General features: G+C 44.2%; 1 protein-coding gene across 2 annotated transcripts; it reads left to right on the top strand.

Annotated features, from left to right (window-relative positions):
- The first annotated feature begins 1056 nt into the window (after window positions 1–1056).
- LOC110500206 (synaptophysin-like protein 1) lies at window positions 1057–15965 on the top strand. 2 transcript variants are annotated; one of them, XM_036957587.1, is made up of 6 exons: window positions 1057–1544; window positions 4039–4286; window positions 6407–6525; window positions 8167–8371; window positions 14056–14247; window positions 14484–15965. In XM_036957587.1, the coding sequence occupies exons 2-6, from the start codon at window positions 4215–4217 to the stop codon at window positions 14622–14624; spliced, it is 729 nt and encodes a 242-aa protein (XP_036813482.1). In that variant the 5' UTR covers window positions 1057–1544; window positions 4039–4214; the 3' UTR covers window positions 14625–15965. The 2 variants fall into 2 exon arrangements, with proteins under 2 accessions (XP_036813482.1, XP_036813483.1); XM_036957588.1 differs by lacking the exons at window positions 1057–1544; window positions 6407–6525; window positions 8167–8371 and having other exon boundaries at window positions 4041–4286.
- Window positions 15966–17229: the final 1264 nt, after the last annotated feature.

Raw genomic sequence — 17229 nt, 5'->3', positions numbered from 1 at the left:
TTCCAAAATGAAGGAGAAGCAAGAGAGAATCTGACAGAGAGAATATCATTTTTTTTCAGTTTCACTTACTTAGCTAGCAAATGCAGCTAGCTAATTTAGCTTACTGTTTGCTAGCTGGATATGACTTTCCAACACAGCACTGGAACTCTTCCAAGTCAAGTTAAGCTTTCGGTATTACTCATTTATTGCCACCGGGCCCGCCGGTGTAACTGCTTACTGATGGTACGTCAACGTTACTGCATGATTGTAACATGTTTACTACCGCATTAGTTCTATTAGCTATGCTGATAATGACATTACTTTAGCTAATATGATGACAATGATGTAGGCTGTGTGTAGCGGTTTGGAAAGTTTTTTTCGCCTGGTCACATACAGCTGATGTGTTGTGCATTGAAGTTCACAAGGGAAGAGGTGAGAGGAGGAGAGCACTTAGGCGTGAGAAGGAATACAACATGACTGCTATGAAAGTGAACTGTGTTTACGTGTGGTCGGGTGTATTCATTCCGCCGATTCTGTTGAAAAAGTTAATTTAACAGAACAAATGGGGATACACATACCTGAATTTGTCCAATAAAAACTCTCCTCTGCAACTGTTGGACTAATGATAACACCCTATATCAGCTTGATGCAGTATTGAATGTCACTGTCTGTCCATGTGTCACTTGTCTGTCACCTCAAATGTGTCTCTTGACCTATGTGCACCTACAGTTGTAAACTTTCATTCATAGGCTAGGTTGTAGCAACCTCATGATGGGTATAGGGAAAATGTGAGTATCATGTAGTAGCCTAAACCTATCGCTGTTACATTGAACTGGGTGAATGGAATATGAATGAGTCATCCAATATGCTGTATTATAATTTTTTTTATTTAACTAGACAAGTCAGTTAAGAACAAATTCTTATTTACAATGATGGCCTACCCCGACTGGCAAAACCCTCCCCTAACCCGGACGACACTGGAAAAATTGTGCGCCACCCTATGGGGCTAAGGCTATACTCATGGAAAAAAAACTTCCTCCCTGATATTGAACAGTACTGACCGTTACTGTTACAATTGAGGTCAGAATTCACCGCTATAGACATATAGATTACTCTACCTGCTTCTTTTGAACTGCCCGATACCCCATATTATGTGAAGGAATTTAAAGAATTATCAGTTTGGTGATTTTCTTTTCAGTTGAATGCATTCAGCTGTACAACTGACTAGGTATCCCCCTTCCCTTTCCAAGAGTAGCAGAAACTTGCAACAAGAGACCGAAAGATTTTTCCAAACAGAGACCGAAGGTTCAGCAGCTTAGTGGGAAAGACAGACATAATTTTTACAGTCATCTGCAGGCTTACACAGTGTCCTTTGGGATAAGAAATTCGAGACGCGCAGTTGAGAGAACCGTTACTTTCCATCGTTAGTCTATCAGTTGTTTAATCATTTTAGGATTTGCTAAGTAGACCTAATCCTAATTTATTTAAACTGCAACTATCTACCGAGAGAGTAAAAATTACTCTGTAAAGGCAAACTTTGACCGTTTTTCATATTTTTTTCTACTGTAGCTGTCACGTTCTGACCTCTATTTCCGTTGTTTTTGTATTTATTTAGTATGGTCAGGGCGTGAGTTGGGTGGGTAGTCTATGTTTGTTTTTCTATGTTTTGGTCTAGTTCTATGTTCGGCCTGATATGGTTCTCAATCAGAGGCAGGTGTTCGTCAATGTCTCTGATTGGGAACCATATTTAGGTAGCCTGGGTTTCACTGTGTGTTTGTGGGTGATTGTTCCTGTCTTTGTGTAGTGTTCACCAGATAGGCTGTATTTAGGTTTCACGTTCCGTTTGTTGTTTTCGTATTCGTTTAGTTATTTCATGTATCGTCAATTATTGATTAAAGAACATGAGTAATCACCACGCTGCATTTCGGTCCTCTCTCTCAACAAACGAAGAACGCCGTTACAGAATCACCCACCACACCCGGACCGAGCAGCGTGTTAACAGGCAGCAGCGAAGGGAGGACGTTATGGACAGCAATGGCATGGAGTATACTAGTTGGGAGGACGAATTAGACGGTAAAGGACCTTGGGCTCAGCCAGGAGAATATCGCCGCCCCAAGGAAGAACGGGAGGCGGCGAAAGCGGAGAGGCGCTGGTATGAGGAGGCAGCGCGGCGTCGTGGATGGAAGCCCGGGAGTCAGCCCCAAAAATTTCTTGGGGGGGGGCTAACAGGGAGTATGGCTACGCCAGGTAGGAGACCTGCGCAAACTCCCTGTGGTTACCGGGGGGCTAGAGAGACCGGGCAGGCACCGTGTTATGCTGTGGAGCGCACGGTGTCCCCAGTGCGGGTGCACAGCCCGGTGCGGTACATTCCAGCTCCGCGTATCGGCCGGGCTAGAGTGGGCATCGAGCCAAGTGCCATGAAGCCGGCTCTACGCATCTGGTCTCCAGTGCGTCTCCTTGGGCCGGCTTACATGGCACCAGCCTTGCGCACGGTGTCCCCGGTTCGCCTGCATAGCCCAGTGCGGGCTATTCCACCTTGCTGCACTGGCAGGGCGACCGGGACCATTCAACCGGGTAAGGTTGGGCAGGCTCGGTGCTCAAGAGCTCCAGTGCGCCTGCACGGCCCGGTCTATCCGTCACCACCTCCACACCCCAGCCCTCCGGTGGCAGCTCCCCGTACCAGGCTGTCTCTCCGGCCCATCCGTCCAGAGCCTTCCTCTTGTCCGGCGCCTCTGCCGGAGCCTCCCGCCTGTCCGGCGCCTCTGCCGGAGCCTCCCGCCTGTCCGGCGCCTCTGCCGGAGCCTCCCGCCTGTCCGGCGCCTCTGCCGGAGCCTCCCGCCTGTCCGGCGCCTCTGCCGGAGCCTCCCGCCTGTCCGGCGCCGCTGCCGGAGCCTCCCGCCTGTCCGGCGCCGCTGCCGGAGCCTCCCGCCTGTCCGGCGCCGCTGCCGGAGCCTCCCGCCTGTCCGGCGCCGCTGCCGGAGCCTCCCGCCTGTCCGGCGCCTCTGCCGGAGCCTCCCGCCTGTCCGGCGCCGCTGCCGGAGCCTCCCGCCTGTCCGGCGCCGCTGCCGGAGCCTCCCGCCTGTCCGGCGCCGCTGCCGGAGCCTCCCGCCTGTCCGGCGCCGCTGCCGGAGCCTCCCGCCTGTCCGGCGCCGCTGCCGGAGCCTCCCGCCTGTCCGGCGCCGCTGCCGGAGCCTCCCGCCTGTCCGGCGCCGCTGCCGGAGCCTCCCGCCTGTCCGGCGCCGCTGCCGGAGCCTCCCGCCTGCCCGGCGCCTCTGCCGGAGCCCCTCTGCCCCGAGCAGCTGCCCCTCTGCCCCGAGCAGCTGCCCCTCTGTCCCGAGCAGCTGCCCCTCTGTCCCGAGCAGCTGCCCCTCTGTCCCGAGCAGCTGCCCCTCTGTCCCGGGCAGCTGCCCCTCTGTCCCGAGCAGCTGCCCCTCTGTCCCGAGCAGCTGCCCCTCTGTCCCAAGCAGCCCCTCTGTCCAGTGGGGTCATTGAGAGGGGTGGGCAGGGTGAGTAAGCCACGGAGGCGGACAATAAGGCGGACTAGGACAATGGCGAAGTGGGGTCCGCGTCCCGCGCCAGAGCCGCCACCGTGGACAGACGCCCACCCAGACCCTCCCCTATAGGTCAAGGTTTTGCGGCCGGAGTCCGCACCTTTGGGGGGGGGTACTGTCACGTTCTGACCTCTATTTCCGTTGTTTTTGTATTTATTTAGTATGGTCAGGGCGTGAGTTGGGTGGGTAGTCTATGTTTGTTTTTCTATGTTTTGGTCTAGTTCTATGTTCGGCCTGATATGGTTCTCAATCAGAGGCAGGTGTTCGTCAATGTCTCTGATTGGGAACCATATTTAGGTAGCCTGGGTTTCACTGTGTGTTTGTGGGTGATTGTTCCTGTCTTTGTGTAGTGTTCACCAGATAGGCTGTATTTAGGTTTCACGTTCCGTTTGTTGTTTTCGTATTCGTTTAGTTATTTCATGTATCGTCAATTATTGATTAAAGAACATGAGTAATCACCACGCTGCATTTCGGTCCTCTCTCTCAACAAACGAAGAACGCCGTTACAGTAGCCTCCGGTATTTGCGTAGAAGGGAGAGGCATCACCAAAACGGAGCGCACAAAGCTTTGCCCGCAGTACCACGTCATTCTGTCAAACTTATTGAAACGTGTTTTGTTACTTTCTGGCAACATATACTTAATTTTCATTCAGATAATATTTAGATAGGTGGGGAGTCGGGGGAGATGATGACAGGATTTCGACTGAACTTGGCGCCTCTCAAGGAACCGCTGGGATTCATCAAATTTGTAGAATGGGTAAGTAGGCGACACTGTCCAGAATCCTACTGGAGAAAATCTGCAGCTCAACAGTTCTAATAGCGGAGGGAGTTTTCACTCTAGTTCGGGGCTGTGGCCTGAGAAAATAAAATAGAAAATACTGTATATCACGTTTTTTTGCACTTCAATCATGTTGCATGTTGGAGCAAACCACACAAGCTTTCATCAGTTATTTCTTAACTAATGTGTCACAGTTTTGTTTTATTTTGTCAGTCTCTTTTCTCCTGATTCTGCAATGACAAAATAATGATAGCCTACAGTATGACATTCATTCAACTCTCCATTTTAGCAAAGTCTGCGGTGGGAGGTGGCCGAGCTACATCTGTGTTTGTAAGACCATTAACATTAGACAACCCAAAAAACGGTATTCTCACATGTAGTGTCTGAACCTACAAACCCCGTACCAGTTTAAAAAATTAATGGAAGTTTGGAGGTCGTTTGGGGGTTAAATATGTGTCCAAAAACCTCATATTTCATAAGCTTTCTTAGGCTGTATCTCCTATATGTAGGACAGATACTTCAAAACCTTATTCCTTAAGATTTCTTTACTGTGTTTTTGCCTGGAATGTGTTATTCAATGCGTTTCTATGGGCTATAGTCGTAATGGTCAAATTGAATATTTTATCAAATCATTTTTTTATATTTATTTTATACCTACAGGGGTCCTAAAATTCTAAATCAAATAGCTAAATTATCCATGGTATGACCATCTTAAAACAATTCCATATGTTAGCTTAGTAAACCTCTCCCCAAGGCTTAGAGAGTTAATCAGAACTGAAAGATGTGATCCAGTTTTCAGGCCAGGGTTTCATTCCTTCCACTTTCGAAACCATGTCCTCAGAATCCATGCTTTTGGAGAAAATGCATTAATCAAGTTTAACCGACATGTCTGTGTCACGTTCTGACCTTTATTTCCTTTGTTTTGTCATTATTTAGTATGGTCAGGGTGTGAGTTGGGGTGGGCAGTCTGTTTGTTTTTCTATGTTTTGGGTATTTCTATGTTTCGGCCTAGTATGGTTCTCAATCAGAGACAGGTGTCATTAGTTGTCTCTGATTGAGAATCATACTTAGGTAGCCTGGGTTTCACTGTGTGTTTGTGGGTGATTGTTCCTGTCTCTGTGTTTTGCACCAGATAGGGCTGTTTTTGGTTTTCCACGTTTATTGTTTTGAAGTGTTCGTGTTTACCTATTTTTATTAAACATGAATCAATATAACCACGCTGCGTTTTGGTCCGCCTCTCCTTCACCACAAGAAAACCGTTAGTCTGCATAACTCAGTCAAATGAATCCTGTGTAGCTATGCAGGAGGAAATTAGGTTAAACATTTAGCTCTTCTCTCTCTCTCTCTCACTGTGCAAATCCTTCAAGATACAGGCTGCAGGCCAGACAGGCAGCAACACCCCAGTCATCTGACCATAGACTTCTACACAACAGGCTATTGTCTCTGTCTGTGCATTTGCAGTGCTCACTAGATATTAATTGCTGTGAGATGGCACACATTTCTACAATGAGGTAGTCAGTCAACAAGAAGTTGTCACACTGTGAAATAAAAACATCTGCAGAAGGGCGAGAAAGAATGGAGGCACAGTCACAAAGTAAGATTAAGTTCACCCTAGACACTGATCTCAGGTCAGTTGTGTGTTTCTTTGTCCTATTAGTTCCTATTAGAAAGGGTAAAGCTGTTCCTAGCTCTGGGCTTAGGGGCAACTTGTACCCGAAACTGATTCATTCTGAAGGTGCAGTGTATTATTACACTCTAACTCCCTCTAGCCTACATCTAGAGAGAGAGAGTATCAACAGAGAACAACATAGTTTGCAGCAGAGAGAACGAAAAGAGGATCAGAACAGATCTTTATATAGACCGTTAGATCCTTCTTGTTCTTGGCAAGCTTACTGTTTGTCGGGTGTGATGTTGCATGCGTGCTATTCAATTCTTTCATTCCGTTTATCAAAACACCCCCCCCTGAGCTGGTCTACTACAGTATCTTACAGTATGTCCCCAGTGTAAGCAATGTTTCTCCATTCTCCCTGCTCAGCTAAAACAGTTGACCTGATATCTCTCTTTCTCTCAATCACTCTTTCTTTCTCTGTTTTAAACAGCTGACAGCCATCTTTGCGTTTGGGAGCTGTGGGGGGTATTCTGGCACGAATATCGTGTCCCTCTTCTGCGGTGAAGGAAGGAACGAGACGCTGAATGTTACTTTTAGCTATCCCTTCAGGTGGGTGTCAGTCAGTCCTCTCTCTCTGTGTGTTACTGTGGTTGATACCCCATACAACTATTAGACCCTGCACAAAAAAAAAAAAACTTTTTCATCTGTAGGAGGATGTTCATGGTGGAGGAAACAACTTGACCCCATGACCTCAACTGATCATTTCCTCCATTAAACTGAATGAGTATTTTCTTGTGCAGTGTAAGGACTGGGGTTTATTCCAGGTGTAGTATGACACAAACAGGAAGTGACCTGTACAGTGAAGATGTATCAGGTTAAACTAGATGACACAAAGGATACTTTTTAATTGTCAATCCGAAAGATTTGCAGCTGAAATTTTGACAATATAAAGTCTCCATTCTATCCTCTTGTTATTGTCATTATATATCCCCTGGGAATAAGTAACCTGATCAAAAATATAAATGCAACACGTCAAGTGTTGGTCCCATGTTTCATGAGCTGAAATAAAAGATCCCAGAAATGTTCTATATGCACAAAAAGCTTATTTCTCTCAAAGTTTGTGCACAAATTTGTTTGCATCCCTGTTAGTGAACATTTCTCATTTTCCAAGATAATCCACACCTGACAGTTGTTGCATATCAAGAAGCTGATTAAACAGCATGATAATTACACAGGTGCACCTTGTGCTGGGGACAATAAAAGGCCACTCTAAAATGTGCAGTTATGTCACACAACACAATGCCACAGATGTCTCATGTTTTGAGGGAGCGTGCAATTGGCATACTGACTGCAGACTGTCCAACAGTGCTATTGCCAGAGAATTGAATGTTGATTTCTCTATCATAAGCCGCCTCCAACGTCATGTTATAGAATTTGACAGTACGTCCAACCAGCCTCACAACTGCAGACCACATGTATGGCATTGTATGGGCGAGCGGTTTGCTGATGTCAACATTGTGAACAGGGTGCCCCATGGTGGCGGCGGAGTTATTGTATGGTCAGGCATAAGCTACGGACAACGAACACAATTGCATTTATCGATGGCATTTTGAATGCACAGAGATCCGTGACAAGATCCTGAGGCCCATTGTCGTGCCATTCATCCGTCGCCATCACCTCATATTTCAGCAGTATAATGCACCGCCCCATTTCACAAGCATCTGTACAGAAGTTGAAAATGTCCCAGTTCTTCCATGGCCTGTATACTCACCAGACATGTCACCCATTGAGCATGTTTGGGATGCTCTGGATTGACGTGTACGACAGCGTGTTCCAGTTTCCGCCATATCCAGCAACTTTCCACTGCCATTGAAGAGGAGTGGGACAACAATCATCAGCCTGCGAAAGAGATGTGTCGCGCTGCATGAGGCAAATGGTGGTCACACCAGATACTGACTGGTTTTCTGATCCACGCCCATACCTTTTTTTTTTAAAGGTATCTGTGACCAACAGATGCATATCTGTATTCTCAGTCATGTGAAATCCATAGATTAGGGCCTAATTAATTTATTTCAATTGACTGATTTCCTTATGAACTGTAACTCAGTCAAATCTTTGAAATTTTTGCATGTTGCGTTTATATTTTTGTTCAGTATATTTACAGTGTGACACTGATCTCTTACTGAAATACCCTGGATAACTCTTGTTATATCACGTACACTGAAGTATAAAGCTGTGTTGTGTCCCCAGGTTAAACCTGGTTGCTCTACTGGAGGCCAACACCACTCTGTGTAACCACTCCGTGCCCGTCACCCACCTGGTGGGAGACTCCGCCTCCTCGGCCCAGTTCTTTGTGGGTGTGGCCATCATCTGTTTCCTGTACTCTATAGTGGCGTTGCTCGTCTACCTGGGCTACATGCACATGTACATCGACTCTGACTTCGGCCCTATGTTTGTGAGTACTGGGAAAGTAAAAGGACAAAACCTAGATTGAAATCCCCATATGTGACTTGACATTAATATGATTGATGTGATTTGATTTTGATTGAAATTATTTATTTAAGTGTAATACACCTACTTGTGCCCAGCCCACATGGGCTTACAAGACACTACTAAACATAGTACCATTTTACTTGTACTCAAAACAAAATAACATTTGACAAATTATACACCTACAATAACAAGTACAGCTACCATCTAGCCACACTACACAAACGGTACATTTCTCCTTCTCCTCTAGGCAATGTGAACAAACTGAGAAATCTCAAACACACCCTGTCTGAAACAAAATTCAAGCCTCTGCTTGTCCCGTAACCAGAATACTTCAGGGTTATCATCAAAATGTTTACAAAAAATAACATCTCAGATCATCAAAGAACATCTGAGATCATTATACAGAGGGCAATAAAACACTAAATGGATTTTGTTTTCGATTTTCCCAAGATCACACATTAGGAAAATTCTCTTTTCTTTAGGCAATCTGTTAAGTCTGCCTGTCTCTATAGCCAGAGGGAGGGTGCGGGATCTGACTTGTGCACAAACTGACCTTTGGTTTCTTGCTAGGTTCAGGTGGACATATGGTTCAGGGGTGTAGTTCTCTTTGATGAGAGTTTACGTTCTAAGCAGGGGTTGGAATCAAAATTAACAGAACCTTTATTATTTTTTGTTCAGTTCCACTGTTCCGACCAGCAAAATACATTATTGATTTCTTCCTAGTCTCATTCTTGCTGACATCAAAAGTAAAAAAAAAAAATATTAATAGGAGACCGAATGCGATCGGAACACCGTCTAATTGGCCTCCATTTAACTCTTACAGAATTCCACGTAGACGGGGATATTGGAAATTTAATCAAAACCTATTGAAAGACAATTTGTTCTTGACTAAAACAAAATAATTCATAATTTACTTTTTTTTGCACAACATAGTTACAGCAGATCCCCTTATTGTATGCGACACTACTATAGAGGCACAAAATAGGTTAGAGGAAAAACGAAAAGAAATGGAGGTACTTATTCAAGAACGATTAAGTGTATTATATTACAAAAATAAATCGAATTGGATGGGAAATGGTGAAAAATGCACAACATTTTTCTTGACTCTTCAACATAGGAATTCTACCAAAAATAATTTACAGAAACTCGTTACAAATGGAGTTATCCATGATTCACCAAATTATATTTTGAAAGAAGAAGCTAAATATTTTATGCATGTTTTCTTTTGTATCCTCCATTTCCACTGCATGATGTTAACTGTAAGGATTTCTTTCCTAATAATACTAATAATACTAATAATGTAAAATTAACACATTTACAGAAAGACCTGTGTGAAGGCTTACAGAAGAGGACATTTTGAGGAAATAAAATATTTTCAGTCTGGAAAAACACCAGGGCTTGACAGTATACCAGTAGAAGTATATCATACCTTTTTGATGTACTCAAATATCCATTATTAGCATGTTTTAATTACTCTAATACAAATGGTAGACTTTCAGGTACTCAACAGGAAGGTCTGATTTCATAACTTCTAAAACAGGACCCACATGGTAAGTATAAAGATCCAGTCCATTTAAGAAACTGGAGGCCTCTAACACTTCAATGTTGTGATGTGAAAATCCTGGTGAAATGCGTATCACATAGAATATAAAAGGTTTTACCAGATATTGTTCATCCTGATCAGACAGGTTTTTTACATTGACGATATATTGGAGATAATATACGACAATTACTTGAAACAATTGAACATTATGAAACATCGAAGATACCAGGCCTGGTCTTCATAGCATATTTTGAAAAGGCGTTTGATAAAGTAAGACTAGAATTTCTATATAAATGCCTTCATTACTTTAATTTTGACGAATCTCTTATACAATTGGTTAAAGTTATGTACAGCAACCCCAGATGTAAAATAGTAAATAATGGATACTTCTCAGAAAGTATTGAGCTTTTAAGAGGAGTAAAGCAAGGCTGTCCGTTGTCTCCATATCTATTTATTATGGCCATTGAAATGCTAGCTATTAAAATTAGATCCAACAAGAACATGGGTTAGAAATCCTGGGGATGAAAACAAAAGTGTCAATGTATGTCGATGACTCTGGTTTTTTTCTTAAGTCCACAATCTGGATCCCTGCACAGTCTCATTGAAGATCTTGATCACTTTTCTAGCTTCTCTGGATTAAAACCTAATTATGACAAGTGTACCATATGTATGTATTGGATCGTTAAAAAATACAGTGTTTACACTACCTTGTAGTTTACCAATAAAATGGGTGGATGGTGAAGTAGACATGCCTGGTATTCAAATCTAAAAAAATATAAATGAATTTACCACAAATAATTTCAATAGAAAGTTAGCAAAAATAGATAAGATTCTGCAACTATGGAGAGGTAAATAGTTGTCTATTTATGGAAAAATCACATTGATTAACTCTTTGGTCCTATCAAAGTTTACTTACTTACTAATGGCATTGCCTACTCCAGATGACTCCGTTTTTTAAATCGTATGAGCAAAAAATATTTCATTTTATTTGGAATGCTAAGCCAGAGAAAATGATAAAATATTAAAGCTTTAAACCTCTCACTAAAAGCTCACCTCATACATAAATTATACTTAAACCCAAAATGGTTCTCCGGTAGATCATTAAAGAAAGGCTCATCCTTTGTTCAAAAATGGCCTTTTTGCCTTCATACAAATTACAACTTCTCATATCCGACTGATTTTGTTTAAAGTATCGCCCTTTCTTAAACACGCCAAACAAAGCTGGTTACAATTTCAGTTTTATCCTCCAGAAAAGATAGAAAAAATATTACAACAAATGTTATGGTTAAACTCAAATATACTGATTAATAAAAAAAACATTCTTAATGGATTTTTAAAATATTTGTAATTATATTTGTTAGTGATAATATGAATAGGAACTTAGGCGGTATATGCAGTTACTGAAAATATATGGGAATATCTGTTCAATCAAAATGTACAACCAACTGATTGCTGTCACGCCCTGGCCATAGAGAGGCTTTTATTTTCTATTTTGTCTATTCCAGGGAGTGACTGTGGGCATTCTAGTTTCTTTATTTCTATGTTTTCTATTTCTTTGTTTTTTGCCGAGTGTGGTTCTCAATCAGAGGCATACAGAATCATACTTAGGCAGCCTTTTTCCCTCCTGTGTTTTGCGGGTAGTTATTTTCTGTATAGTTTATTAGCCTTACAGAGCTGTTCGTTTTTTCACTTTGTTATTTTGTTTGAGTGTTTTTTGATCAATAAAAATCATGAACACTTCCCACGCTGCGCTTTGGTCCGATCCTCATTCTGACGAGAGACGTAACAGAACTAGCCACCACCAAAGGACCAAGCAGCTTGGCCAGGAGGAGCAGGGATCCTTGAACCGGGAGAAGAGTGAGTGGAGGACCTCATGGACATGGGAGGAGGTTATGGCAGGGGACAAGACCCTGCCATGGAAACAGGAGGAAACAGCAAGGGAGGAGCGGCAGCGATACCAGGGGTCACGGCAACAAGGCAAGCACGAGAGGCAGCCCCAAAAATGTTTTTTTGGAGGGGGGCACACGGGGAGAGTGGCAGAGTCAGGGTTCAGACCTGAGCCAACTCCTCGTGCTTACCGTGGGGAGCGAGTGACCGGTCAAGCACCATGCTATCCGGGTCTGCGCACCATGCCTTCAGTGCGCATCCACAGCCCGGTGCGCTCTATGCAAGTTCCCCACAGTGGCCGTGCTAGAGTGGGCATTCAGCCAGGACGGATTGTGCCGGCTCAGCGTTCCTGGCCTCCGGTGCGTCTCTTCGGCCCAGGTTATCCTGCACCAGCTCTACACACGGTGTCCCCGGTTCGCCAGCAAAGCCCAGTGCGGCCTGTTCCAGCTCCCCACACTTGCCGGGCTAAGGGGGGTATCCAGCCAGGACGAGTTATGCAAGCTCTGCGCTCCAGACCTCCAGTGTGCCTCCACGGTCCAGTGTGTCCTGTGCTGGCTCTACGCACTATGCCTCCAGTGCGCCGTCATAGCCCAGTGCATCTTGTGCCAGCTCTCCACACTCACCGAGCTGGAGTGAGTATCCAGCCAGGACGTGTGAGCTCCACTCACTAGGCTGCCAGTACGTCTCCTCAGTCCGGTGGGACCTGTTCCGGCTCCATGTTCGAAGCCTCCAGTGATGATCCATGGCACGAAGCCTCCATTGATGATCCATGGCACGAAGCCTCCAGTGATGATCCATGACACAAAGCCTCCAGTGATGATCCATGGCACAGACCCTCCAGGGATGATCCATGGCCCGGAGCCTGCAGTGAGCCTGCAGTGAGGATCCATGGCACGAAGCCTCCAGCATTGATCCGCGGTCCGGAGCCTCCAGCGACGGTCCCCGGTCCGGAGCCTGCAGCAATGGTCCCCGGTCCGGAGCCTGCAGCGAGGGTCTCCGGTCTGGAGCCTCCGGCGATGATCGGTGGTCTGGTTCCGTCGGCGATGATCTGCTGCTCAGTTCCTCCAGTGAAGGCCCATGCACCAGGGCCACCACCAAAGCGAAGGGATCTGCGGGTGAAGGGGGGTCTACGTCCCGCACCGGAGCCGCCGCCGTGAAGAGATGCCCACCCGGACCATCCTCTTTAGAGTCAGGTTTTGCGGCCGCAGTCCGCACCTTCACACTTATTTTCCACCATAATTTGCAAATAGATTCATTAAAAATCCTACAATGTGATTTTCTGGATTTTTTTTCTCATTTTGTCTGTCATAGTTGAAGTGTACCTATGATGAAAATTACAGGCCTCTCTCATCTTTTTAAGTGGGAGAACTTGCACAATTGGTGGCTGACTAAATACTTTTTTGCCCCACTATATATTTAGCTTGACATTAAATTAATTCACCAACAAATAGAACAGCTTGCTATGGAGTGGGCAATCTACAGTATGTACATGCATTGAACAGACAAGTGTATTGTAGGGTGCGAGATGTGACTGAAACACCAGTCTCAATGTCAACAGTGAAGAGGCGAACCCTGGATGCTGGCCTTCTAGACAGAGTTCCTCTATCCCAGTGTGTGTGTTATTTTGCCCATCTTAATCTTTTATTTTTATTGGCCAGTCTGAGACTGGTGTTTTGCAGGTACTATTTAATGAAGCTGCCAGTTGAGGACTTGTGAGGTGTCTGTTTCTCAAACTAGACACTCTAATGTACTTGTCCTGTTGCTCAATTTTGCACCGGGGCCTCCCACTCCTCTTTCAATTCTGTCTCGAGATAGTTTGAGCTGTTCTGTGAAGGGAGTAGTTGACATCATAAGTCTTGTGCAACACATAATTTCTCAGCGTTCTGAGATTTATGTTTTTGTTGTACATCGTCTCTGTCCAAAAAAACGCAATAAATAAATAGGCCTACATGTTTTAAGCCAATGTCTTGAGTTATTCATGCATATCTTCCAGTAGGATGTGAACAATTTATTTGGCATGGTCCTACAACTGTTTTTTTTCTGTCTTTTGATTACTCCTCTGGTCATTGTCACGCCAACCAAGACATCACACATAGATCAGGCTACAATTGTATGGACTTCCTTATCCATTTTAAACCTTGCTGAAACAAAGTGGTTCCAACGAGGTCAAAGTAAGTGATGATGACTTCGGTTCCCTCTTCCCTCTCTTCCCCCAGGATTTTGGTCTGACGGCAGCGATTGCCTTCCTGTGGCTAGTGTGTTCCTCAGCATGGGCCAAGGGGCTGCAGAACGTGAAGGATGCCACCGGGACAGCGGGCATCACCTCCACACTGGCACTCTGCAAGGAGAGCGATGTGGCCTGCGAGGTCACTGACTTTGCCAACATGCGCACCCTCAATGTCTCTGTGGTGAGTAACTCAACCGTTCTTTTATCTTCTTACAGATGATGCTTGTTAATGAGAATGTATCAAGTTCACATTCACTTGAATTACATGAAAATTACATAGATAAAAAAGAGATAAAATGTAACATTTTCCTTTAGTTTTTCTACACATCCAACAGAAATACTGTGTTTGTCATGCTCACTTATGTTTGACCATATGGTCTCACTCTGACTAAAGTGATCTCTGCCTCTCTCCTCTAGGTGTTTGGGTACCTGAATATGATCGTGTGGGCGGGCAACGCCTGGTTTGTGTACAAGGAGACCCGCTGGCATTCTCAGAAGTACACTGCCCAGCATGGGGCTGGGGCCGGGCGTGGTCAACAAGTCCCTGCTGCTATCTAATACTCTACTGCACTTCCAATGCACAAAATAGCCCTGACACACCCTAAGTACTCCTGTAGATCGGAGAGGATTGGATAGATACACTATAAGCTTTATGGTAATAGGCAGCTTCATCTTGCCTGCTGATTGTCTGGGTGGAAATGGGCCATATCTATACTGTGCCTTAATTATCAATATCTATGCTTTGTCAAATATATCTGTGCCTTCAATACCTATCCCAGTATTGGCCCATGCCTTTATGTGCCTTAGCATGCCAATGCTTTCTCTCCTCGTGCCTTCTCTAACCTCTAAACCGGTGCCTTCTCTTACCAGTAAACCCCACGAAGCCCTGGTACGTTCTCCTAAGCTGTGGTACAGACTCATTGACAGCCTTTGTGCACTTTGACCTGCAACTATCTTTGTGCCGGGCATTTCTGCCAAACCCTAATCTGGGATAGTTCAGATTCTTAAACAATGCGTCCTTTCACCTCACGGCCTAGAACTTGCCTCTTTTTTCCAAGTGTAGCAGTCTTGCTTCCGTCCCTCTCCTTGTCCCAACCTGGGCTCGAACCCGGGACCCTCTGAACACATCAACAACTGCCTCCCACGAAGCATCATTACCTATCGCTCCACAAAAGCTGAGGCCCTTGCAGAGCAAGGGAAACAACTACTCCAATGTCTCAGAGCGAGTGACGTCAACAATTGAAACGCTACTAGCGCGCGCCGCTAACTAGCTAGCCATTTTGCACAGGGATGCATGTGTCCCTGACTGTCCCGCTGGCCTTGTGCTTTCTTAAATGTAAAAATGTTTTAAACCATTTTTACGTTTGTTTCATTTGAAACTTAAGTAGAACTTTCCGATCTTGTATCTTTCGATGTCATCTTCTGTTGAGAAGACCGATGTTTAAATATGTTCTTTAGTCTGCCATGTTTTTTCTACTTTGTGTTATGCTGTTTGTTGAACCACAGCCACTAAGAAATTGTGCACTGTCTGTGCATGTGCTGGCTTTATGTTTTGAAATCTCCTGTTTTTTTTGATGATTGCTTAAGCAATGTTTTCAATGATTATTTCTTGTCATTACCTTTGCATTTCTGATCTATTTTATGTTATTACCTTTGATATAATAAAAGTGTAACTTGAAGTGCTTGTGTATGTATGGAAGGCCAATGTTAAGTGTATGTGTGTTTGTAATGTCTGGTATACTGGTTATGCCGCTGTCTTCCTCTTGTAATCATTAGACCAACTTTAGCTTTACGGAGGACTTGTATGTCTCTGCCCTGTTGTGGAGAGAGACAGAGCTGTCCTTTCCACAATATGCAAATAATGTCTTCTTTCTTTTTGAATAAAAACCAATGAATTTCCTACAGTCTGTTTCCTTTTATCATATAAAAGTAGATTTGTCCCTTTCTCTCTCTGGTAATATTTACTTAATTGACAAGCCATACTGGGGAGGTTGCGGGAGATTTCTGACTCAAAGACTCCTGAAGACATAATGCAGTTTTTGTTTCATGATTTGTCCTGTGACCTCACTGTTTACTGTTTGTCTGGAGAACAAACAGGACACTATCTGGTAATGCTGCTCCAGTGTGTCTGAGCTGATCACTGACATCCTTAATGCATCATTCCTCCCTTCCTTAAAGTACTCATCTGACATGACTGGATCATTTTAATCTGTGTGATCATTGTTTAGACCTACCAGACTGTCTTTGAGAGTTACAATTACTTCCTGGAAGGGGAGGATGAAATTATGCAATATTATAGTAGCCTATTGGAACATGGCTCAGGTTTTCCACCCAGTGATGTCCTGCAGCTAGAGAACCACTGTTACATGCTCAGTCATGTGGTCTGTGGTATGCCAAACGGACACGTGCAGAAGGCATGGAGCCCTATTGGCTTTGGTTCCTGTTCCACACCAGCCGACTATCACTGATCTATTACTACTGTTATTACACAGTCTGTAAATATAACACAGGTTTGACCATTCAGCCACACATTTCTCCAACAATCACTTGCTGAATGTTGGATGGGTACTGACTATGGATATTTTCACAAACATCACCAGATCAATGAACCAATGTCGTAGGCTACTGTCTGTCCATCATTGAGTGGAGACACTATTTCCAATTCCAACCACACGAGGTCAATGCTGGGTCATTTTTTGTTGTTGTGCCATGGAGCTGAAAAGCACTTGCAACAATTTATATAATTCCTATGCCAAATTTGTGATCAGCAAAAGTGGCATTTTATATTATAACGTGTGTGGGCAGCAAAGGGTATTTTCTTTGTGTAGTGCAAAAGTGTCCAACATTTTTGTCTGTAGTACAATTACTATTGACCGACTAGGATATTGCTAGGATACGCAACGTATCGACTGCACGTTGCTGTACTGTATTATACTGTATTATACTGTAATTTTACTAATATATTGGTCAAGTGTGCTGTACATTACATTTGCTATTGCCAGCCTAAAATATGATACTGTTACTGAAACATGAACTAAAACATATTTAAAATGTAAGACATTGGAATATATTTCAGCAAATAAAAAATGGGTGAAATGCAATTTGAGAAAAAACAACACACGTGTAATTTATGTATCAGAAAAACAAACGTTTGAACTTATGA

The sequence above is a fragment of the Oncorhynchus mykiss genome, chromosome 21 (assembly GCF_013265735.2).
Source record: "Oncorhynchus mykiss isolate Arlee chromosome 21, USDA_OmykA_1.1, whole genome shotgun sequence".
Classification (NCBI taxonomy): domain Eukaryota; kingdom Metazoa; phylum Chordata; class Actinopteri; order Salmoniformes; family Salmonidae; genus Oncorhynchus; species Oncorhynchus mykiss.
Note: the sequence above shows the minus strand (reverse complement) of the source record. Positions and strands in the feature narration are given on the sequence as shown.

Bases quoted from the DNA above. Each gene is read 5' to 3' on its own strand.
- LOC110500206 (XM_036957587.1), top strand. From the start codon at position 4,215: ATGATGACAGGATTTCGACTGAACTTGGCGCCTCTCAAGGAACCGCTG. The intron at 6,526-8,166 runs GTGGGTGTCAGT...TTGTGTCCCCAG, and splicing joins ACTTTTAGCTATCCCTTCAG to GTTAAACCTGGTTGCTCTAC. The intron at 14,248-14,483 runs GTGAGTAACTCA...TCTCTCCTCTAG, and splicing joins GCACCCTCAATGTCTCTGTG to GTGTTTGGGTACCTGAATAT.